Source organism: Geotrypetes seraphini, chromosome 4 (genome assembly GCF_902459505.1).
Source record: "Geotrypetes seraphini chromosome 4, aGeoSer1.1, whole genome shotgun sequence".
Lineage (NCBI taxonomy): Eukaryota > Metazoa > Chordata > Amphibia > Gymnophiona > Dermophiidae > Geotrypetes > Geotrypetes seraphini.
Genome location: NC_047087.1, coordinates 197342624 through 197368271, shown reverse-complemented (window position 1 = coordinate 197368271; position 25648 = coordinate 197342624). Strand labels below are relative to the sequence as shown.

General features: G+C 46.0%; 1 protein-coding gene across 1 annotated transcript in view; it reads left to right on the top strand.

Moving 5' to 3' along the window:
* Nucleotides 1-25648, top strand: part of CDH23 (cadherin related 23) — a 1673137-nt gene that overhangs the window by 1058578 nt on the left and 588911 nt on the right. The window contains exons 20-21 of the mRNA XM_033942780.1: nucleotides 13364-13476; nucleotides 17942-18049. Coding sequence (XP_033798671.1) covers nucleotides 13364-13476; nucleotides 17942-18049 — 221 coding nt within the window. The remainder of the gene's footprint in view (nucleotides 1-13363; nucleotides 13477-17941; nucleotides 18050-25648) is intronic.

Genomic DNA, 25648 nt, shown 5'->3' with positions numbered 1-25648 from the left:
AAAAGCGAAGAATGGCCCTCCAAAAGGCTTTAACTGTAGGGCAAGCCCAAAAAGCATCAAAAAAGGAGTTGCTTCCCCCACTGCACTTCGGGCAGGTCGGAGAAGAGACACCCCCAGCTCTAATCTGTACACCGCTTTGGCCAGATAGTAAAGGCGATTCATCAAGGTTAAATAAATACCATACCATATTGATTCTTGTATCCTGCAAGTATCAGCTAGGAATCATTGCAGCTTACAGAATTTTGGAAATGATACAGGGGTGTAGATGTTTTATAATTAATGCATTAGGATGGGTCAGTGCAGTAGAGAGAATAGATGTGTTTTCAGCGTCTTCCTGAAATGGAATTAAGTAGGAAGTTGGCGTAATCTGCTCGGGAGACTGTTCCAGATCTTTGGAACCCTGGATCTTGAAGGTGGTCTTGAAGAGAGCTTTCCTCCAGACCAAGCTAGGGGAGGGAAGTGGTAGTTTCCAGCGTTGGATTGTTCTCGCGTCATTGAAGGACTGTGTGACCTTGATGGTGGAAGTTAGTTAAGGGGGCAATTCTACAAGTTAGTGCCTCATTGTAGATGCCACAAAGGGGTGCTCTTACTGCCAATTCCATAACAGCTTAAAGGCACACTTAAACCATTATAGAATGCTAGTGTAAGTGCTAAAAATTAAGCACACCAACTTATTGTTAATGGTTGGTATAAGATGGCATGCCTAAATGCACCATCAAAGCACAACTGATAGTATTCTATAAGTTGTGTGTGTTGCTGGCGACATGCTCATGCCCCACCTATAATAAGGCCCCCCTTGTAGTTGTACATTATGCAAATTAGGTGTATTGTTTACAGAATAGAACAGTGTTCTTCAACCTTTTTACACCCGTGGACCGGCAGAAAAAAAAGAATTATTTTGTGGACCGGCAAACTACTAGGACTAAAATTTAAAAAACCCCATTTCCGCCCCATCTCCACAAGCTCGGTCCCCACAAATCATCTGATCCCATCCACCCAAGCCTCAGTTATGATTTTATATTGAATGTATTTTATTATAGTATAAAAAGAAACAATATTCTGTACAATTGTCATTTTATAAATACAAATAATTCAGAGCAAGGATCAACAAAACCCCTGTCTCCCCTCCCCTTCACATATATCCCCTCTACTATCAAGAAAACTGAACAAGCCAAATTATTACAGAATGCTACACAGAAATATCATGCTAACAGAATACTGCAGTCACATATGACAGGAATAGTTTTAGGGGAGTGCAACTAGGGCAACTGCCCCCTGGTCAGAGAGCGCCCTAAGCCAGCTGGAAGCTAAAGAAGCACTTCCTGGGTTTTGCAGTCCCCAGTTATGTCTAACACCACTCCTTTTTAACATATTCATAGGGGACTTGACTCGAGGGCTTCAAGGTAAAGTAACATTATTCGCCGACGACGCCAAACTATGCAATATAGTAAGTGAAAGCAACTTGCAAGACAGTATGGCGCAGGACCTGCTTACATTGGAATGCTGGTCCTCGACCTGGCAGCTGGGCTTCAACGCTAAGAAATGTAAGGTCATGCACCTTGGTAGCGGTAATCCATGCAGAACTTACACCTTGAATGGAGAAACATTGGCTAGGACTTCAGTAGAACGAGATTTAGGAGTAATCATCAGTGCAGATATGAAGGCCGCCAAACAAGTGGAGAAGGCCTCATCCAAGGCAAGGCAGATGATGGGTTGTATCAAAAGAAGTTTTGTCAGCCGGAAACCTGAAGTCATAATGCCACTATACAGAGCCATGGTGAGACCTCATCTGGAATACTGTGTGCAATTCTGGAGGCCACATTACCATAAAGACGTGCTCAGAGTCGAGTCGGTTCAGCGGATGGCCACTAGGACGATCTCGGGGCTCAAGGGTCTCTCATACGAAGAGAGACTGCACAAACTGCAGCTCTACACTCTTGAGGAACGTAGGGAGAGGGGGGACATGATTGAGACATTTAAGTACATCACAGGACGTGTCGAGGTGGAAGATGACATTTTCTTTCCCAAAGGACCCTCGGCCACAAGAGGACATCCGCTCAAACTCAGAGGAGGGAAATTTAATGGCGACACCAGGAAGTACTTCTTCACGGAAAGAGTGATAGATCGCTGGAACAAGCTTCCGGTGCAAGTGGTTGAGGCCACCAGCGTACCTGACTTTAAGAATAAATGGGACACCTACGTAGGATCACTACGAAGATCAAGCTAAAGAATGGGGTCATTAGCACACAGACTAAATTGGGTGGGTCAGTAGAGTGGGCAGACTTGATGGGCTGTAGCCCTTTTCTGCCGTCATCTTTCTATGTTTCTAGCAGGATATATATTTCAAATCTGATATATTCTAATCACAAAATAGAAATAAAATTATTTTTTTCTACCTTTTGTCGTCTCTGGTTTCTGCTTTCAATCTTCTTTTCACTCTCTTCCTTCCAGCATCTGCCCTCTCTGTCTCTTCAATCCAGCATTTGCCCCTTCCATCCACTGTCTGTCCTCTTCCCCTTCCATATGGTATCTGTCTTCTTTCTATGCCCCTCTCCATCCAGCTTGTACCCCTCTCTCCTTTTTACATGATTCATTCCAGCTTCATTGCTCTCTTCATTTTTATCTCTCCTACACCAGATCTATCATCGTTGTCCCTCTCTGCTTATTTTTCTGCTGACCCCTTTCTATCATCAATCTCTCTACTTTCTCATGCCTGTGTCTCCCCTTCCCCTCCTCTAATCTCTCTGCCAGCTGTTTCCTTCCTTTTTTCATTCTCCCTTCCCTCCTCCTCCTGTCCAGCAGTAACTCTCTTCCCTTCCTCCCCTCCCAGCAGCATCTCTCCTTCTCCTTCCCTCCAGGTCCAGTAGCAGCTGTCCCTTTTTTTCCCTTGCCCAGCAGCTTCCCATATTCATTTCCCTCCTCCCCTCCCAGCAGAATCACTCCTTCTCCCTCTCCAGTAGCAGATGTCCCTTTTTTTTCCTTGCCCAGCAGCTTCCCAGATTCCTTTCCCTCCTCCCCTCCCAGCAGCATCTCTCCTTCTCCCTCTCCAATAGCAGCTGTCCCTTTTTTTTCCTTGCCCAGCAGCTTCCCAGATTCCTTTCCCTCCTCCCCTCCCAGCAGCATCTCTCCTTCTCCCTCTCCAGTAGCAGCTCTCTCTTTTTTTCCTTGCCCAGCAGCTTCCCAGATTCCTTTCCCTCCTTCCTCCCAGAAGCATCCCTCTGGATAAAGATTCCTGGACAAAAAGAAGCAGACATTAAAATTGGCCTCTATTACCGACCCCTGGGACAGATTGAAGAAACAGACAATGAAATGATGGAGGAAATTAACCGTGGATGTAAATCAGGGAATGTAACGATCATGGGGGACTTCAACTTTCCAGGGATAAATTGGAAAATGGGGACGTCAATCTGCGCCAGGGAGACAAGATTCCTGGAAATGATAGGAGATTGCTTCCTTGAACAAATGGTGGGAGAACCAACAAGAGGAAACGTAATCCTGGACTTGGTCATAAATGGCATTACTGGAAGGGCAGCATATGTAGAGGTTACGGCCCCGCTGGGGACAAGTGATCACAATACGATCAACTTTACCATTGGCATTGGAAAAGGGAAACCAATCAAGACTAAAGCCACAACCTATAACTTCAAAAAAGGGAATTATGACAGCATGAGAACCATGGTTAAAAAACGGCTCAAAAAGGGGACAGCAGAAATCCAAACAGTTGATCAAGCATGGTCTCTACTGAAAACCACCATTACAGAAGCAAAGAATCTTTACATACCGAAGATATCCAAAGGAAGGCGAAAAAAGATCAAAGGTGAACCAGCTTGGTTATCCAAAGAGGTGAAGGATGCAGTGAGGGATAAGAGGAACTCGTTTAAAAAATGGAAACGGGATAAAACGACGGAGGCCTGGAACTGCCACAAAATCGACCAGAAAAAGTGTCATAAAGCGGTAAGAGACGCCAAAAGAGTCTATGAAGAGAAGATAGCGCAAGAAACCAAAAACTTCAAGCCCTTTTTTAGATATATAAAAGGAAAGAAACCAGCAAGAGAGGTAGTGGGTCCTCTCAACGACCAAGGAAAGAAAGGGTCAATAAAAGAAGACAAACAGGTTGCCGATAGGTTAAATTCATTCTTTGCCTCTGTCTTTACAAATGAGGACACTACAACAATGCCAGAAACAAAGAGGATATTTGCCGGAAGCATAGAGGAGAGCCTCGCAACAGTACATGTGGGGTTGGACATGATATACTTTCAAATTGATAGACTTAAAAATGATAAAGCCCCTGGACCGGACGGGATTCACCCAAGAGTATTAAAGGAACTTAAGATAGAAATCGGCGAACTATTACAATCCTTAGCTAACATGTCAATCAGAACCGGGCAAATACCGGATGACTGGAGGATAGCAAATGTCATCCCAATTTTCAAGAAAGGATCAAGAGGTGAACCGGGAAACTACAGACCTGTGAGTCTCACATCGGTTCCTGGGAAGATAATTGAAGCACTAATTAAAGATACCATTGTACAACACCTGGAAGAGCACAACCTAATAAGTGCTAGTCAACACGGCTTCAGGAAAGGGAAGTCATGTTTGACAAATTTACTTCAATTTTTTGACAAGGTGAACAAACAAATCGATAGTGGAGATCCAGTGGACATAATTTACTTGGACTTCCAGAAAGTGTTTGACAAGGTCCCGCACGCAAGGCTTATGAGTAAATTACTAAGTCATGGAATAGGTGGCAAAGTGCACAGATGGATCGGCAAATGGCTAGAGAACAGAAAACAGAGGGTGATCATAAATGGGAAATTCTCGGATTGGGAGAAGGTGACTAGCGGCGTGCCCCAGGGCTCGGTTCTTGGGCCCATCTTGTTCAATATTTTTATAAATGACCTTGAAGAGGAAACGACATGCAATATAATCAAGTTTGCAAATGATACAAAATTATTTCGGGGGGTTGGCTCTCCAAGGGACTGTGAGGATCTTCAGAAGGATCTGAACCAGCTGGAAAAATGGGCAATAAAGTGGCAAATGAATTTCAATATAGACAAATGCAAAGTGATGCATCTGGGAAAGAAAAACAAAGAACATGAATATAGAATATTGGGTGCGACATTAGCCAAATGCAAACAAGAAAGGGACTTGGGAGTCCTGATAGAAAGAACCCTAAAACCATCAGCTCAATGCGCGGCGGCAGCAAAGAAAGCAAACAGGATGTTGGGCATGATTAAAAAAGGGATCACGAGTAGGTCGGAGGACGTCATAATGCCACTTTACAGAGCAATGGTCAGACCGCACTTAGAATACTGTGTCCAGCACTGGTTTCCATACCTCAAGAAGGATGTGACTTTACTGGAGAGGGTGCAGAGGCGAGCCACAAAACTAGTCAAAGGTATGGAGAATTTGAGCTACTAAGAACGCCTCAGAAAACTGGGACTGTTCACCCTTGAAAAGAGAAGATTGAGAGGGGATTTGATAGAGACTTTTAAAATATTAAAAGGATTTGACAAAATAGACCAGGAAGAAGCATTTCTGACATTTTCAGATGTGACACGGACAAGAGGTCATAGCCTGAAACTGTGTGGCAGCAGGTTCAAGACAAATGTCAGGAAGTTCTATTTCACACAGCGAGTGGTGAGCGCTTGGAATGCTCTCCCAGAGGAGCTTGTGGCAGAGACTAGTGTTCAGGGTTTCAAGCGCAAGTTGGATGCACACCTTCTTGCAAATCATATCGGGGGATACGGGAAATCTGGGTCTCCAACAGAGAGCACCTAACTGGGCCTCCGCGTGTGCGGATCGCCGGACTAGATGGACCTAGGTCTGATCCGGTGAAGGCGTTTCTTATGTTCTTATGTTCCTTCTCCCTCTCCAGTAGCAGCTGTCCCTTTTTTTTCCTTGCCCAGCAGCTTCCCAGATTCCTTTCCCTCCTGCTCTCCCAGAAGCATCTCTCCTTCTCCTTCTCCAGTAGCAGCTGTCCCTTTTTTTCCCTTGCCCAGCAGCTTCTGATAGTGGCTTTCTCCCCTCCCAGCAGCTCTTCTTACTTCCCAGCGCAGCGATTCAGGAAGGCAGCCTCAGGTCCTTTGTTGGGTCGCGCCGCCTCTGAGGAAAGAGGAAGTTGCATCATCAGAGGCAGCTGCGATTCAGCAAAAGCCCCGAGGCTGCCTTCGTGAATCGCTGCACTGGGAAGTAAAGGAGAGCTGCAGAGAGGGGAGAAAGCCACTGTCGGAGGCTCCCCAAGATCTCTCCGGCCCAGCGCAGACTAGAGAGTTGCACGGGGACAGAAATCCCACCCGTCCCCGCCAAAGTCCCACCCCTCCCCAGCCGTCCCCGTGAGGAATCCCACCCATCCCCACCCATCCCCGTGAGGAATCCCTCCGTCCCCACCCGTCCCTGTGAGGAATCCCTCCGTCCCCACCCATCCCCGTGAGGAATCCCCTCCGTCCCCACCCGTCCCCGTGAGGAATCCCCTCCGTACCCGCCCGTCCCTATAAACTTCAGAAATAGTTATTTCATTTAATTATGCTACTGAATTAAAGGCTCTGGTAGAAACCCATTTACAAATAAGCAAAAAGACTTTATTAATTTGGAAATATTAATTGGGAAGAATACATACTTTGTAAACGGGTTTCTACCAGAGCCTCTAATGTTTATAAATTTTTATCAATACAACTAATATACTACTTTATCCTGAAGCAAAAAAAAAAAGAAATAGAATTATTTTCCTACCTTTGTTGCCTGGTTTCTGCTTTCCTCATGTTCTCATTCAATTCCTTCCGTCCACTGTCTCTCTTCCCTCTGCGTCTTCCATTTGCTCTGTTACTGTGCCTCTCCCTTTCTCCCCCCTACCAAATTGGTCTGGCACCCATCTTCTTCCTTCCACTCCCCCCATAGACTGGCATCTCTGTCTTCTTCCCTGCCAGCGTCTTCTCCCCACTCTCTCTTCCCCATTTCCTTTCAGCGTCCTTCTTCCCCCCATCTTTCCCATGTCCTGTCAGTGTCCTTCTCCCCCCTCTGTCTTCCACATGTGCTTTCAGCGTCCTTCTCCCCCCCCGTCTTCTCCATGGCCTTTCAGCGTCTTCCCACCCCCCCCCCACCCTGCCTTCCCCATGACCTTTCAGCGTCCTTCTCCACCCCTTTGTCTTCCCCAGTGCTTTCAGCGTCCTTCTCCCCCCTCAGTTTTACCCATTTCCCTTAAGCGTCTTTTCTTCTCCACTCCACCTTTCCTCCCTTTCTCCCTCCCTACCCCTTACCTTTGTGGCGCTTCCCCACCCAACCGACAACAGAACAGGCCCGGTCAGACAAACCTCCCTGCCCTGTAGCCGCGGATCTAAATTACCTTCTTACAGCTGCTGTAAGAAGGTAATTTAGATTTGCGGCTACAGGGCAGGGAGGTTTGTCGGGCCGGGGCTGTTGTAGGTCGGGGAAGCGCCACAAAAGTAAGGGGACCTGGCCGGCTGTGCTGCACCTGGGACGGACCGCCTCTCCTCCCTTGGTACGCCACTCGAGCCGCGAGGCTACTCTTCTTCTCCTTTCCTGCCCTGTCTGCAGCACAGAGCCGAACGGAAGTCTTCCCGACATCAGCGCTGACGTCAGAGGGAGGGAGGGCTTTGTTTAAGCCCTCCCTCCCCTCCGACGTTAGCGCTGACGTGGGAAGACTTCCGTTCGACTCTGTGCTGCAAGCAGAGCAGGTAGGAAGAAGAGCCGCGCGACTGAGTACATCCAGCCCCGCAGGAACCCTGCGACCCTCGGAGGCATTCCCACGGAATTCCCATCGTCCCCGTGCAGCTCTCTAGCGCAGACTTCAGATGTTGATCTTGCCGGCCCTGTGCGGACCGGCAGGAAGTTGAAGTAAGTCAATCTTGCCGACCCTGCGCGGACCGGCAAAAATTTCCTGCGGACCGACACCGGTCCGCGGACCGGCGGTTGAAGAACTGTGGAATAGAACATAGTTTTTATAACTGCCAATTATTGGTGCTACTCTGGCCTATAAGTGCTAGTATTCCATAAATTTGGCACGGTATAAGGATCAGTTTATAGAATGAAGGAGAAGATGTGTGTGTTAACAGTTGGGCCCTTGCAGTTTAGCAGGATCTTCCGAATACTGTTTAAAATAGGTTAGTTTCAAACAGCTTAAGCCCTCGTTGATGACAAATTTTTCTTCATTTATAGTTAGAATCTTCTTAATTAATTTTTCAATTTTTTTTTAATTCATATAATTTTTCATCTTCAGCAGTATTACTAATAATAGTAATCAGTAACTTATCTGTATGTTCTTTAGAGATTAATCACGCCCCTCCTGACATGAATCCATGTTTCACTTGCTTTGACAGGGTGGAGATAAATCGGGCCATTTTGAAACAAAAATTTGAATGAGTGTGTTATGCTGGAGTAGCAATTTACCTTGACCCTGACGAAACAAGTGAAACATGGATTCATGTCAGGAGGGGCATGATTAATCTCTAAAGAATATACAGATAAGTTACTGATTATTATCATTAGTAATACTGCTGAAGATGAAAAATCATACAAATTTTTTAAAAATCGAAAAATTAACTAAGAAGATTATAACTATAAATGAAGAAAAATTTAGGATTAATGAGGAGTTGAGCTGCTTGAAATTAAGCTAACTATTTTAAACAGTATTCAGAAGATCCTGCTAAACTGCATGGGTGTACCGTTTGGTGTCATTGTTGATTTATGGCCTAATTTGGGGTTGGGGGCATTCCCAGCACAGAACAATGATCATTACTGCATATAACAGTATGATCCATAACATAGTATGCAGTTAACAACACAGTGGGCATGTAGCTAACTGAACCACTTTTATCTGCTACATTAGTAGTTCATGCACCCTAACAACATCTGCATTAAGGACTAGATTCAGTAAATGGCACCCAAATTCGGGTGCTGAAAAAAAATCCACACGGAACGCTGTTCTATAAACGGCACTCTAAGTTGTGTGCTGTTTATAGAATAGTGTTTACAGCTGATTTCCACACCAGACACTGGGTGCGAGGATTTACAACAGCTGAAACCTGATATAAATACTGCTGCGTAAGTTAGGCGCAGGTCTGCCAAACAATGTAATACTGCACACATCTTTAGTGAATACCCTGACCCACCCATGTACCTCCCATTAGCATACCTCTTTTTATGTTGCACACTAAGGGCTGGAGTCACTAACCTCCGATCTGTGTCCAATCCATGTCCGTTTGCATGCAGGCCGACAAATTCACTAAAGGCCTGTATGTAAATGGGGACGATCATTGGCATGCCCCCAACCAACTGCACGGATCGCTAGAGCCCTGACAGTAGTGACAGTAGAAACAGCCTCCTGTCACTGCTGTCAGGGCTTCTGCAGGCTTTTTTAATCGGGCAAATATTTTGCATGTTTTACACATGCAAAATATCAACCCGATTTAAAAAAAAATAATTAAACCCACCCTCCCTCTCCCAACTGTCCCCCCTCCCTCCCCGAACCCCCCAATAAATGTGCTCCATCGCCGCCACAGCCCTTTAAAATTATGGCAGAAGGGTTCCCACTCCCTCCTGCCATCTGTCCCACTCCCGACTTCCCCACCCACCCACAAACAAAAAACAAATGGCAGGAGGGATGCCAAATCCCTCCTGCCACCCACCAGATGCCCCCTCCCCATTCCCGGTCCCCTCCCCCCTCCCCGTACCTTTAACAGAGCAGGAGGGGTGCTCAATCCCTCCTGCTCCAATGCATCCTGCAACAAGTCTGAGGCCTTAGGCCCCGCCCCGGTGCATCATGTGATGCAAGGGGTGGGGCCTAAGGCCCTGATTGGCTCAGGGGCCTCGAGCTCCTCCCTTGGGAAGGGCCCGAGGCGCCTCAGCCAACCAGGGACTTCCTGAGGTACTCACTAAGGAAGTCCCTGATTGGCTGAGGTGCCTCAGGCCCCTCCAAAGGGAGGAGTCCGAGGCTCTTGAGCCAATCAGGGTCTTAGGCCCCCGCCCATGCATCATATGATGCAATGGAGCGGAGCCTAAGGCCTCAGACTTGTTGTGGGAGGCATTGGAGCAGGAGGGATTAAGCACCCCTCCTACTCCGTTAAAGATATGTGGAGGGGGGTGGGAAGGGGGCATCCGATGTGTGGCAGGAAGGAGTTGGCATCCCTGCCATTTGTTTTTTGGTTGGTGGGTGGGTGGGGAGTTGGAAGGCATTGGAGCAGGAAGGATTTGAGTACCCTTCCTGCTCTGCAGGGAAGGGCAGGAGAGTTGGGGCTGAGAGCAGGAGATGGGGCAGAGAACAGGAGATCGGAGCTAAGAGCAGGGTTTTTGCACAAGCAACTGGTCCTCACCAGTCGCTTGTTTTTGGATCGGCCAGCCAGTTGGTAAGTTTAGTGAATCGTGTCCTTCCTGATTTGCATGCCGATTCCCTTCATTTGCATGCATGGATCGTGATTAGATCGGAGGAGAGATTAGTGAATCGGGTTGGAGGTAAATCGGGTTGCAAAGGGCTCACAAAACTGATCGGTACACGATCGGTTTGCTTAGTGAATCTAGCCCTAAAAGATTTGCCCATGGATCTTTATAGATTAGCACGATGTGCATGCAAATCTTAATTGGAGCCAATTAACTGCAATAATTGGTTGTTAGTACCCAATTATTGCTAGTTAATGGTTTGTTACTCAAGATACATTTGCAGCTTGGGATGCATACCCATTTGGACGCCATATATACACTCTAGGGTTAACTGTAATGTGTAGGCCCCAGTCATTATATACTCATACATGCCCCCCAATAGAAATTCCTTTTCATTCATTCCAGATCAGACCAGATGAGTGGGTTATGTCCCCCCTGCTAGCAATTTGCTGCCTTCAGTTCCTCAGTATTTCTTTGTCTACAGCAGATGATACAGATATGTGACCTGATGCAACAACTATGAATAGACTGCTCCCGAGAGGTCTGTAAGCACAAATTCCAGCTGGAGCTTAGACCAAGTCTGAAGGATGCTATGGGCAACATTCTTTTGTGGCTGATTTATCTACCTCCTTGTCTGGTCTCAGTTGGGGTTTGGACTCCCATACCCCTGGGTCCAGTACTGGGTGACGCCTGGCGACATTCATCGATCTGACACCAGGAGCTATTGACAGCACACTCTCCCTCAGTCCCTGGAGAACGCTATAATGTATTGGGCTAGGAGTTTCAGAAAAAAAAAATAGAATAGCTTTACTGTAAATGTCCCAGTTATCAAGGAAAGCGGTGTATTATAGGATCCCACACACAACTGCATTTTTGAAGCATTGACAGTGAAAGAGCTGTTGTACCCCCTAATGACTTTTTGTTGCCAGGGACCCTTCGGTGCTGATGTAAAACTTGCTGGTGTGCCTGAAACCATTTTTTTGCTCTGATGTATGTAGTCTGGACAGGGGGGCCCTCCTGCCTTTCTTTTTGCATAGGCCAATCTGTCAACAGATTGTAAAGAAATAACTGCTTTCCGTAGGAGTTACAGATTCAAATTAGGCAAGCCTACCCCAGCAAAGTAAGTGCTTAATTGAAAGTAATTTAGGAACACTTTAATATTTAAAGCCCTTTTAAAAGATTACTTTTTCAGCAATGAAGATAATTGAAGGCAAAGAAGTTTTGAAGCACATATTTTTGAAATGAAGCTTTGAAAGTTTCATTTGTCCAGATTGTTTCTCCCTTCACCTTTCCCCCTAAGAAATTTCCCTCTTCTTAACATTATCAACCTGTCACAAATCTAAGCCCAGGAGATGTGGAAGTGGCCCCTCTGTTGTTGTTTTAAAAATAACAGTTCAGGTTAGATATTGCATAGCCTTAACATGCATGGCTTTGCCGAGAAGACTGCAGGATATTGTGTGTGTTGGAAGGATGCAGGTGGCAGGTGGCAAAGTTGGAATAGCAGAGAGCCGTTGGGCATGACTGAGGCAAACTGCTAGAAATGTTGGACCCCAGACTGTAATAGTGAGCGCTGTTCCTAATGAATGCTGACTTAGATTGGCAGTGTGAGGTGTCCCTTAGTACCACAGCATCAGGCGCTGCAGGTCAGGATTGATCTATATTGATACAGCTGTGTGTGAGTGCCTAGGACTGTACTAGGAAACAGTGCTACAGCTTAGGACAGAGTTACTTGGGGATTCATTAGATAAATAGTAAAGGTTATTGCAGTTTAGAATTAGAATGGTGGTATGATAAAAGTCAGATACAGGCAGTCCCCAGGTTAAGAACAAGTTATGTTTTTAAAGCTGTTCTTAAGTCGGATTTGTATATAACCTAGAACTTGTAGATTTTAAGATTCTTGATGCTTACCTCTGCTCTCAGCTGACAAAAGGGCCAACTGACCCTACCTGTGTTCCTTCTAAGATACAGCATACACAACCACACTGTTCTTAATGTGGCCATGTATCATTCCTGAATCTGCTGCAGGAGAAGTATAAGAACCTATACCACTGGAAATATTGCTCAGTGAAGTCAAATGAAGCCATGACCATGTTCTTTTTTTTAAAAAAATTCTTTATTTCAAATTTGTTATATAAAATACAAAGTTTAGGTACATCAAAATATTAGGAAAATTAACATAAGGGGAAAATAAAATATTATTACTGACCTAGTCCACATCATTGGGGCTGTCTAGTACCATATCATCAAAAAAGTAACCAAGAGATTTATTATTAGATTATCATAGACAAAAAAATATAGGCTTAATTTTAAATGTCACTTATTATCATCAGCCACTGTAATAGTTTCTGAAACTTTCTCAAGCAAAGGTTTATCTTTTAGAAAATTCTCTAACTGAGATGGATCTACAAATATGTATTTATCATTTCCATAAGATATCAAACATTTACAGGGAAATTTAAAGAAGAAACTCACTCCTAGTGCCAAAACCGAAGGCTTAAGCTGTAGGAACTATTTCCTTCGAAATTGCGTCTGTCTGGCAAAATCGGAAAATACTCTCAATTGCTGACTGCAAAACAAAGCCTGTTTTTTTTTTCAAAATACAGTTTAAGAATAGTTTGGTTTTCTAGTTCTGTCTTAAATATTACCTACAACGTAGCACGTTTAGTTAGTACCGTATATCTTTTGAAGACTCCAAAAATTGAGAGATAGTAAGACTATCTGGATTGACCACATTCTTAAGTACGAGTTGTACTTAAGTCGGGCGTCTGTACTGAAAGTGTAGATATGTAGGTGCATAGAGCTGTGAGGAGATCTTGGGTAAGAGGAGCTGCAGATCACAGTGTAGACAGATTAAGGGAGTTGTGTGTGGGCTGCTATGTACCTTCTGCTGATGTCCTTATTCCAGGGATGCTTTTAGGCACAGAAATGCATAGACTGTGGTAGTAATGCAATGTGGTTGCTTCCATAACAGGAGAGATCACCACCACAACTCTGCTGGACCGAGAATTTAAGTCCGAGTATATCCTGATTATCCGGGCAGTGGATGGGGGCGTGGGCCCCAATCAGAAAATTGGCATTGCCACAGTAAGCCTCTTGCTGTAACTACTCTTATAATGAATGTATATCTGTTTAGTCTGCCTGTCGTTTATGCTCTATTATGTAACTAGGGCAGGATTTGGTGAGCCCTAGGCAGACAAGAATGTTGACACCCCTTTTCATCATAATATCATAAAACTCCCACAAACAGGGTCCTGTGTGAATTTGACTGCAGAGGAAGACTGGCAGAAGAAGTATCAGATAAGAAGTACTGTCCAGCAACCCCTTCTGACAACTAGAGAACAATGGGCAGGGGGTTGGGGAGGATAAATAGACTTCTGCAGGTGGTGGTGCCTGCAATTTTCCCCTCCCCCCTTCCACTCTTCTTTCTTCCAGCATCCGATTTACAGGGCAAAAATCTGCATAAGTAGCCATTGCATTTGCACATCTGAGAGGGCCTCTCCTAAACATTTGCAAAGTGTTTCTGTAACTTAGCTTCTACAGTTATGCTCCACCGATGCGTGTCAGAGCCTCTAAAATTAGCAATTTATACATCTAAGTGCATAAGAGGCTATTCCATAAGGTCTTGCCTAAGGCCGCATTTTACTTTGCCACGGTAGAGGTTTCTACCGCAGCCCAAAGCACTAAATGCTCTGACGCTGCTCTGATGCTCATGGGAATTCTATGAGCATCAGAGCATTTAGCGCTCTGGGCTCTACCATGGCTTAGTAAAAGGGGCGGGAGATAAGTGCTATAGCGCATAACTGCAAGGGGATGTACATAGGCAGAGCGTGGGTGGTTTATTTAATCCCTACCATAGAGCTGGCATACATTGCTGCACCTAATTTGAGGTGCCAATGCTACGCGCTGAGTGTCAAATCTATAATGGCATCTATGCGCCAAGATGCTGTTATAAAATACTAGTGTAAACCCCAATTAACATGCCTAAATTTAGGTGCAGCAATGTATGCCAGCTCTATGGTAGGGATTATTTTCCTTAATGGAGCAAATTTCTTGGTATTATAGCTATAACTTTTATGTTGCAAAAAAATCTAGCAGTATTTTATTAAGTGAACCTTCAATATCTGTGGAAAATAACCATTGGATGGCAAAGCCAGTGGACAGGTGATCAGAAGATCCGAACTTCCATACTGCTAAACAGTTTGTCAAAACAGTGAAGGCAGTTAATAACAAAGCTGAGCAAGGTGTTAAACTAATAACTGACTTTGCCACTTGCATCACTGCAGACTCAGTGCAGTATGAGGCCTTGTTGCAAGGAGTTGAACAGCATCTCAGGCTTTATCCTGACTATCTGAATGCTTGAGTGTGTGGAATGCCATTGGTAGATGACTATGTCAAAGTGGAGTCTACATCAATTCAGCATGCCCAGTTCAGCACAGCTGTTTCATTCAGCCCAGTTCAGCATGGTCGTTTCCCACTGGTGCTTCTTTTCTTTCCCTTCCCTTCACCCACCCACGATCTTCTCCTGCCTCTGTATCACCTGGTGACTTCAAGGTTTGAAAGGAGAGGGGGCATAGCCCCCCCCCCCACACACTGGTGCTTCTTTCCTTTCGCTTCACCCATCTGCACTCTTCTCCTGACTCCACATCATCTGGTGACTTCACGGTTTGAAAGGGGGGCGGGGGGGGGGATCATCACAAATCAACTGCATTGTAAGGTTTCCCTTTATACTGGAACAGAAATTTGTCCAGAGGGAATACCTCTGGGGTAAAAGGTTGACTTTGAGAGGTCATCTTAATATTAAGAGATGAAACAGCCCACATTGAAAGGGTTGTGATGAAACGGCTGCAATGAACTGCCCTGTGTAGAAAGGACCGCTCTGAAAGGGACATACTGAACTGGCCACACTGAAGCATCCCATTCCCTTCAAAGTGTATGTGTTTAACTATTAGCAAAGTATGTTAAATTTCTTTTATTTTCCATAATACAGTGCAGATATTGAAGGGTGGTAGAGGAGTGGAATAGTCTCCTGGTAGAAATGGTAGAGACAAGGACCGTATCTGAATTCAGGCACATAGTATCTCTTAGGGAGAGGGGGAGATAATGGATGCTTCAGATTAGCAGACTGGATGGGCCATTTGGTTCTTATCTGCCATCACGTTTCTATGTTTCTGTTTCTAAGAGAATTCCATGAACATGAGGCCAAATAAAAAAATGTGGACTCGTGTAGAATTCTGATCTCGTTCTGGATAATGAAGGTATCACTAAAATGTTTTGATGAAGGACAATATGAAATAAGTAAATTTGCCAGATATTGTGGCTGTTCAAAGCATAAAACTTTGTGAGTCAGCAGTAAGCTTAAATCTCATTCTGTATTTATATTCTGTGTTTTTTGGTTTGGCTCCCTATCGTTCCTTGTGTTTAATTGCTAAATCCTTGTTCTTGGCTCTGTAGGCATTTCCCAAATCTCAACTTGGCTCCCTGAGCTGGATAATTGTTCCTTGGCCACTGGAGCAGTATCATGTAGGCAGCCCAAATATAGTGGCTTAGTATGAATGCATACTTACAGGGGCGTATCAAGGATGGGGCGGGGGGGGGGGGGGCGGACCACCCTGACTCCAACACTGCCAGCTTCGTTCCCCTGGGTCCAAGCATGAGAGGGGTATTCTTGGCATTGGATTCATGGTCTGGGAACTTCCCCTTCTCACAGCCTGGCCTCAAGGCTCTTACCCTTCTCTCTTCTCCTGTTCTCACCCTTCTCTCCAGTCCGATGCCGCCAAGCTGAAAAAACTGCTCAGCGATGTTTCCCTTCCTGCTTTCCATGTCTGCTTGGTCTTTCTCAATGATGCAACTTCTTGTTTCCGCCCGAGTGGACCACAGCAGATGGAAAGCAGGAAGGGGAGTCATGGGCAATGTCGCTGAATCTCAGCTTTGCTGCATCGGACCGGACAGGAGAGAAGGGTGAGAACATGCTGGGCCTGGATAAACTTTTGTTTTGTTTTTTTAAAGTACAAAGTGTGTGTGTGGTGGGGGTGGCATTAAGACGTGCTAACTGGAATATATATATATATATTTTTTTAAAGTACAAAGCGGGGGGGGAGGGTGTTGTATTAAGAAGTGCTAACTGGACTAACAGGGTTTTTTTTTAATTACAAAGCAGGGAGATTTGTAAAAGGGGGAGGGGGTGTCAAAAAATGATAGGCCCCGGGTGTCACATGCTAGATACACCATGGCATACTTCTATACCCTAGGCAGCTGGAATATTTTTTCCCATTTGACATTTATTCTCTGAGGTTTCAAACTGTGATCCTTGCTAGGCTTCCTGAGCTCAGGGTGAGCACGTGGTAATAAATTTCATGTAGACTCTATAAGCAGAGGGTGGTCATTGGTAGGGTTGCCAGATTTCCTCTTTAAAAAAAAGAGGACACCTGGCCCTGCCTCGTTCTGCCTACAGCCCTACCCCATTCTGCCTCCAGCTTCGCCCCACACAAATATCTAGTCTCCGTCCCCAAGCTTGAAGCCGCGTCTGGAGGGCCTCTGTGCATGCGCAGACATCAACACAATGATATCATGCACATGTGTGTATATGATGTCATTGTGTCGATGTCTGCACATGCACAGAGGGCCTCCAGAGGCGGTCCTGAGCTCGGGGACTTACAAAACATGGACAAACTGCCGGGTTTTGGATATCTCTCCAGGCACCCAGACAGTCCTCTAAAAAGAGGACATGTCCAGGTTTTCCTGGACATCTGGTAAACTTAGTCATTGGTCTGGAATCTGTGAGTACTAGGGGAAGTGCTTCAGTGCCAAAGGGGATGGGATGCAATCCCACAAAATAAGAATGTGCCTAGAGCCAGGGAGAGCAGGGCGGGAAAATGGTCCATGCCTGTGGTCAATAGGGAGTCAGAAATTGAAGATGAGTTAAACCTAACAAGGAAAGGAAATCTCATCTTTAGAAGAGAGTAAGAAGTAGGAAGCAGTGAAGGGATGGGTGAGCTAAATCTGCATCAAACAACAACTGGTTAGGGAAAAGTGCTTTGGAGTTTACTGGGGAGTTTAGGGAACTAGAAGTCTGGGTCAAGGGGACATATATAAAACATCAAATTATGCCTGTACAAAAGGAGAAAAAATTAAAAACTGCAGAGGGAGTAGGGAGGGAGGGAAAGATGATAAAGAAGAGCAAGGAAGAAAAAAGAAATTAGGGAACGTGAAAAGTTGTGATTACTATTTTGGGATTGGAACTGGCATGGCCAAGAGCAATTCCCAGTTGCTCCTGCTCATGTTATTTCCAATCTTAAAATGGTGACTCAAACCTCCTGTGGCAGTCTCAGAAGGCTGCAGTGGGAACTAGTCATGGTTGCCATTTTCGCAATGCAGGGACAGGAGCGACTTGGGATAGTATTCTATTGGGGGGTTATGGTTTTTGGTTTGATTTCAGCCGAAACTAAGTGGTGAATATCAGCTGTGGATTCAGTTTTAGCCTCCTTTAGGCATGCATAATATTTGCTGAATTTCTGATGAAGATAAACAACTTTTACAATGTTTTTTTCAGGTGAATATCACCTTACTTGACATTAATGATAATTACCCACAGTGGAGAGATGAGCCATACATCATCAACCTGGTAGAGATGACACCACCCAACTCTGATGTCACTTCGGTATGTACAGCACCACAGTCATTGGAGAAAGAACCAAATGAACAGTCTTTTTCTAGCAAACTGTAATTAAGCAAAATGGTGGGGCAGCTCTTTATTTCTAGAACCGTTGGAAGATTTGCAGCAGATCAACTGCTTTGAAAAGGTAGACAGTATGGAGATGGAAGATTCCAAAATAGAATCATCTGTTCCAGTGGTTGCCACTGAAAGACTATGGTATATACTGCATTATGGAAATTAAGCAGAGGTTTTTACGATGGAGAATGTGAATTGTTTTTTAAATTTTGATATGAGTACAGATACACCAAATAATCAATGCCCCTGAGGTCTTTCTCTCCGCACAAATGGTGAATATTAGAAAAGAAGGACTGATATGTTAAAATCAATATGCGCAAAAAGGGTGCAATTTGTCAGCTTAACTTACAGATATGTTTACCACATACTAAGGGATCCTTTTACTAAGGCTCGCTAGCCGTTTTAGGGCACGCTAAATATTAGCGTGCCTTAGTAAAAGGACCCCTAAATTTTTTAAGGAGCACTAATAGCTTAAGAAAAGCCATGCTGAGTAAGATCAAGGAAATCCAAAACAACGAAATCACCAAGTAGTTCCAAAGAAGTGAAAGGAAAAAACAAAACAAGGGCTGTGGAAATGATGTTCTTGATGTAAAAACATTTTAATAACAAATGTTCATCACAAATTAAAAGCAATGCAGTCAAATGTAAAATCAAACCATATAACAAACAGCAAAGAGTTGTGGTACGGGCCCGATACGGTCCGTGTTTCGGGGGTAAATAACCTTCCTCTGGTGTCCAATCCAAATGCACCACAGAAATTAAGTATGCAGCGATGCCTCCAAAAATGTGTAAGTGAAATCACAGAACACTGATGGCGTAGAGTGCATCGCATGCCAAAACACGGTTAGACTGTGTTTTGGCGTGTGATGCACTCTACGCTGTCAGTGTTCGGTGATTTCACTCGCACATTTTTAGAGGCATCATTGCATACTTAATTTCTTTGGTACAGTTAGATTGGACCCCAGAAAAAGGTTATTTACAACCGAAACATTGACCGTGTTGGGCCCGTACCACTCTTTGCTGTGTGTTATATGGTTTGATTTTTCATTTGACTGCATCATTTTTACTCTGTGAAAAACATTTATTCTTAAAATGTTTTTACATCAAGAACATCGTTTCCACAGCCCTTGTTCTGAGTAAAATCAAGGTCCATCAAGGCTAACATCTGTCTCCAACAGTGGCCAGTCTGCATCAGAGGTATCCTTCAGATCCCAAAAGGTTTGATTTATTTTCCATAGTTCATTTCCAGGAATGAACAATGGCTCTCCAAAGTCTATCTAGTTAATAATATTTATGAACTTTTCCTCGGTAAGTTGTCTAATCCTCTTTTGAATCTGGCTGTTTTGGCATTCTTGACCACATAGTCTGGTAACAGATTCTATAGCTTAATTATGCTCTGCATGAAGAGAAAAACCTTTCTACAATTTGTTTTCAGTCCGCTCATCATTCGCTTCAAGGAGTGTTCTGTTTTTGAATTGTTTGACAGTTTAAACAACTGCTCCATCCCCTCATAATTTTATAAACTTCTACCATATTTCCTCTTAGTTGTCTTTTCTCGAAGCTGAAAAATCTTAATCTGTTTAGCCACTTTTCATAAAAGAAGGGAAGTGTTCCATCCACTTTATCATTTTTGTTGCCCTTCTCTGATCCTTAATTGCATCATATTCTGACCCTGTGGAAGATGAGCTCATCAGAAAGATAGACATCTTAGCTACTGATAGTAGGCCTCTCCTAATACCTGGCATATTGTTGAAAATGTCAGGTATCCTAAACACACCCCAGAGAATACTTCCTTCCAGCCCAGCTCAAACCATGTTATGGGAGACCTTATGTACTATTAGCTGGGCTAGGGAAAACAGTTGTCAGATAGGGCAAATGGCAATCTAAGCACATTACCGTATTTTCTTGCATATAACGCGCGCGTTATACGTGGTTTTTATGTACCGCGCATACCCTTGGGCGTTATACGCGTGAGCGCGTTGTACAAAATTTTTTTTACATAGTTCCCCCACCGACGTCCGATTCACCCCCCCCCCCCCCGCAGGACAGCTCGCACCCCCACCCCGAAGGACCGTTCGCATGCACCCACACCCTGAAGGACCGCTCGCACGCACTCCCACCCGCACCCCCACCCTGAAGGACCGCTCGCACCCCCACAGCCTCCCGACCCCCCCATCATGTAGAAGCTCCTACCGGTGTCCTGCTGCTTCCTCTTAGCGGTCCCGACACCCGACACGATCGGGGCAAGAGGGAGCTCAAGCCATCTTTCCCCAGCCAACCGCGGCACCCCCGACACGATCGGAGCAAAAGGGAGCCCAAGCCCTCTTGCCCCGCCGACTCCCCAACTCCCCGACAATATCGGGCCAGGAGGGAGCCCAAGTCCTCCTGGCCCTGGCGACCCCCCCCCCCCCGCTAGTTGTTCGGGCCAGGAGGGAGCCCAAACCCTCCTGGCCACGGCGACCCCCTACCCCTACCCCGCACTACATTACGGGCAGGAGGGATCCCCTCCCTGCCAAGCTCTGCACCCAGTCCCCTTCCCTCCATTCCTCCCCTGTCAGGTACTTCACCCAGCACTCTTCCTTCCTCCCCTCCCCTGTCAGGCTCTGCACCCAGCACCCTTCCTTCCTTCCCCTGTCAGGCTCTGCACCCAGCACCCTTCCTTCCTTCCCTCCCTCTCCTATCAGGCTCTGCACCCAGCAACCTTCCTTCCTCACCCCAAGGCCCGCCCCCAGGAGGGACCTAAGGCTCCCGGGCCTATTCTGATTGGCCCAGGCGCCTTAGGCCCCACCAGTAGGCGGAGCTTTGGGACGGATGGGCCAATCCGGCCTCATTCCGTCGTTGGCTGCCTGCCGGACAGGCGGGTTTAGCTCCCGTCTGTCCGGCCAAATACACAAAGGTACGGGGAAGGGGGGTGGGGGTGTCGTGGGGGTCGGCCAGGGGGGTCGTGGGTCGGCTGTGGGGGCGGTCGGAGGTTCTTGGGGAGGGCGGTTGTTAGGGGGAGGGGGGTTTGCGTCGAGGGCAGGAGGGCCTGGGATCCCTCCTGCCCGTAATGTAGTGCGGGGTGGGGGTAGGGGGTCGCTGTGGCCAGGAGGGTTTGGGCTCCCTCCTGGCCTGAACAACTAGCGGGGGGGGGGGCGCCAGGGCCAGGAGGACAGGAGAACTTGGGCTCCCTCCTGGCCCGATATTGTCGGGGAGTTGGGCAGTCGGCGGGGCAAGAGGGCTTGGGCTCCCTTTTGCCCCGATCGTGTCGGGGAGTCGGGGGGACAAGAGGGCTTGAGCTCCCTCTTGCCCCGATCGTGTCGGGGGTGCCGCGGTTGGCTGGGGCAAGAGGGCTTGAGCTCCCTCTTGCCCCGATCATGTCGGGGAGTCGGGACCGCCAAGAGGAAGCAGCAGGACACCGGTAGGAGCTTCTACATGATGGGGGGGTCGGGAGGCTGTGGGGGTACGAGCGGTCCTTCAGGGTGGGGGTGCGGGTGCGGGTGGGAGTGCGTGCGAGCGGTCCTTTGGGGTGGGGGTGCGGGTGCGTGCGATCGGTCCTTCGGGGTGGGGGTGCGGGTGCGTGCGAGCGGTCCTTCGGGGTGGGGGTGCGAGTGGTCCTGCGGGGGGGGGGGGTGAATCGGACGTCGGGGGGGCATCAGGCTTTCAGGGTGGGGACAGGACTTCAAGGGGGAGAGGAGAGTCGGGGCGGGTGAAAGGAGAGTCGGGGTGGCCAGAGGAGAGTCGGGGCGGGCAAAAGGAGAGTCGGGCAGCATGCGCGGTGTACGGGTGTGCACGATATATAAAAATTTCTGTACATAAATTTGTGTTTTTCGCGCGCTATACCCATGTACGCATTTTACACGGGTGCGCGTTATCTACGTGAAAATACGGTAATCTGTTTGAACATAGTTTTATTGCTTGAAAAAAAATACAGTAGACTATTTTAGAAGAAGGGAAGGGATAAACTTTCAGTATTATTTTAAATAGTTGGTTTTACTTTTTTTTATGCATGCTCATTTTCCCTATTTTTGCTTTTAAGCAGACTTAAAGCTTGCAATTTCCCTCAACGAGCCCATCTGGAAAACTGATTAAGAACTAATTTAGGGTCCTTCATCTGCTTCTGTAAAATGAGAATTATTCTCTGTTCAGAAAGAAGGCTGTAGTTTACAAAACAGAAAAGTAGATGCCACTGATGCCTCAAGGCCCATATTTGCAAGAAAAAGCAGAAAATAAATTATAAATTCAAAATATTTAATTTGTAGTTTGAGAGAGGAATTGTGCAGGAGTTCACTCTGGTCTTGTTTACTGTACATTGTTTAAGTATCCAATGCTTGTCTTCTCCCACACCCCATTCTGTTAGAGCAGTGGTTCCCAAACCTGTCCTGGGGGACCCCCAGCCAGTCAGGTTTTCAAGATATCCCTAATGAATATGCATGAGAGAGATTTGCATATAATGAAAGTGACAGGTATGCAAATCTCTCTCATGCATATTCATTAGGGATATCTTGAAAACCTGACTGGCTGAGGGTCCCCCAGGACAGGTTTGGGAACCACTGTGTTAGAGTATATTGCAACTCCACAGTTCAGCTTCTAATAATAGATCATAAGGCTGGATAGTTAAACAGAAAGTTTTTACCCCACCTTCATTTACCATAGGAGTCAGCAACCTGTGGTATCTCAGTACCACAGGTTGCTGACTCTCATGGGAAATTAACACCTTTGCTTTTGAGCCACTTCATAAGCAGCATTATTTCAGCGGCCCAGTGGCCTGATTGGCTATTGCTTTGGCCAGTCAGGGACTTCTTTAGACTACTCCCTAAGGAAGTCCCTGATTGGCTTAGGCACCTCAGGCCCCTCAAGGGAGGAGCCCAAGGCACCTGAGCCAATTAGGGCCTTAGGCCCCTCCCCGTTCATCACATGATGCGCTGGGGCAGGGCCTCAGACACGTCGCTGGAGTCATTGGAGCAGGAGGGACTGAGCACCTCTCCTGCTCCATTACAGGTACGGGGGGGGGGAGGTGAGTAAGAGACCAGGAACGGGGAGGGAGCATTCGGTGGCAGGAGGAAGTCGACATCCCTTCTGCCGTTTGTTTGTTTTTTGAGGGGAGAAGTCGGGAGTTGGACCGATGGCAGGAGGGAGTGGGAATCCCTCCTGCCATAATTTTGAAGCCGCGGCAGCAGTGTCGGGCAGTGGTATGGGGGAGAACTTTAGGGGGAGAGAGATGGGGGAAGGTGCACTTGTTGGGAAGGGGTGGGGGCTTTAAAAAAATTAATTAGGGCTGATATTTTGCGTGTGTAATACATGCAAAATATCTGCCTGAATAAACAAAAAAAAATTTTAAACTGGCAGAAGCCCTGACAGCAGTGACAGGAGGCTGCTTCTCCTGTCACTACTGTGAGGGCTCTGCCCCGACTCAATCGGTTTGAGTCGGGAGTTTGCAGCATGCAAAGAAGATATTGAATCAATCGCTGTTTTAAAATCAACCAACAGCGATTGACTCCCTATATTAAGTGAATCTGGGCCTTAGTCTTATTAAGGGGCTACGAACACAGTTTATTGACTTAACCCAGCTTTGTAACTCCCCTCCCCCCCCCACTCAGTGAGAGCAATTTTGTTTCAATTTGGATAGCCTGATAAGTGGTTTGTCCATGTACAATTTTAATTATTTACTTTTGTCAAATTAGAAATGCTTGCTGAATATTCATGATCATTACTTAAAGAGAACTATCAACATATGCTTTATTGTATAGGATACTTTGTAATATGTTGAGCAAAAGGAGATTAAATAACTGAGGGGTAGCAGCTGTAGATCTGTGCTCAAAACTCAGTACTTTCCTAATAGCTCTTCAGTTAGTAGAGTTACAGAGGGACAGAGGAGAGGGTGGAAAGGGCTATAAAGATAGAAATATAGTTGGAATATAAAAATTCATCGTCTTTATAAATCCTGAGTTACATCTACTGCAAACCAGGGATCTGTTGCCGATTACAGAGTCAAATTTTCAGCCTGGAGCATGTGCATCATTTGTACTTTACGCTGTTTTTGGCAAGCTCCTCAGTCATCGGCTCGAAGCTGGAATACCTGCTGTGGCTTAATAACACAGAAAATTATTTTTTTCTCTTCTGTTTGTCAAATATAATTTATTTCTGTGAACTTAAAATAAAAGAGAAAAAAAAGCATTGTTTTCTTTGAAGTGCACAGTCTTTTGTGTATTTCACCAGTCCTGCCACTCATCCACCATGTATAGTATTATTTTTCTAAGGAGGTGTGCACACTGGACTTATACAAGGAATAAGACATTTAAGAAAGAGGTATTCCATTGTTTCATTGATAATTTCCCAAATTGCAAATACCATATATACTTGAATATAAATCAAGATTTTTGGGCCAGAAATGGGGGTCTTGGTTTATATTCGGGTCAACGCTGACCCCCCACCACCACCTACCCCCCCCCCCCCGAACCTGTTTCAAGCATCTGCTGGGCCTGCCGAGAGACCTGGTGGTCCAGCAGTGGGCCAAGACAGAAGGATCCCTTCTGTCTCTTGTCCCGGCTGACTCTAATAACTTTTACCTCCCTCCCCCTCCCTAGTGTATCTTTTAAATCCCTCGTGGTCCAGGGTTGGGCCGGGACAGCAGGGATCCCTCCCACCTCCTGGCCCAGCCAATTCTAAGAATTTTTACCTCCCTCCCACCTCTCCCGTATACCTTTAGAATCCCTAGTGGTCCAGCAATGAACAGTGCCAGGAGCTACCTTCCGTGCAGAGCCGCAAGCTTGATTGGCTGCCATGAACTCACAGCAATCAATCAGCTAGCGGCTCTGCACGGGTAGGAGCAAAGGGAGGTCACTCCTGTTTTGGTTCACTGCTGGATCACCAGGAATTCTAAAGGTACATGGGGAGGTGGGAGAGAGGTAAAATTTTTTAGAATCGGCTGGGACAGGAGGTGGGAGGGATCCCTCCTGTTCCTGCCCACCACTGGGCCACCAGGACTTACAGCAGGCCCAGTAGAGGCCTGCAAGGCATCAGGAGGAGGGGGGACAGGTACAGAATCTGGCAGGGAGGGAAGGGGTGGGTGAAGAGACTGGCAGAACAGCAAGGGAGGTTGGAACAGGGTCCAGAGCCTGACAGGGCAAGGCAAGGCACTGTACTTGAATATTAAACAACCCCCAGTTTATATTCAAGTCAACCTTTTTTTCCTCCTTTTTTAGGGGAAAAAAAGGTTACCTCGGTTTATATTCGAGTATATACGGTATCTAATGTGATCCTCTGTCTATAAAAGACAAAAATGCACAATATACTCCTAGAAATTTACTGCTGATTAAAGCAAAAAAGACCAACCCATTTACTTTGGCTAGACATAGGGTGGTTTGAACAAAATCTTGTTTTGAACAAAATCTTGCATGCTTTGATATGAGTACACAAGAATGGGGTGGGGGGGAGGGGGTTCTACTGCTGAATTACAGTTGTGATAACTTCTAGGGTTTGATGTTGGAAGAAAAAAAAGATGCCAACATGTCCCACTTAAAATCAAAAAGTTTAGAAAGGATAAAG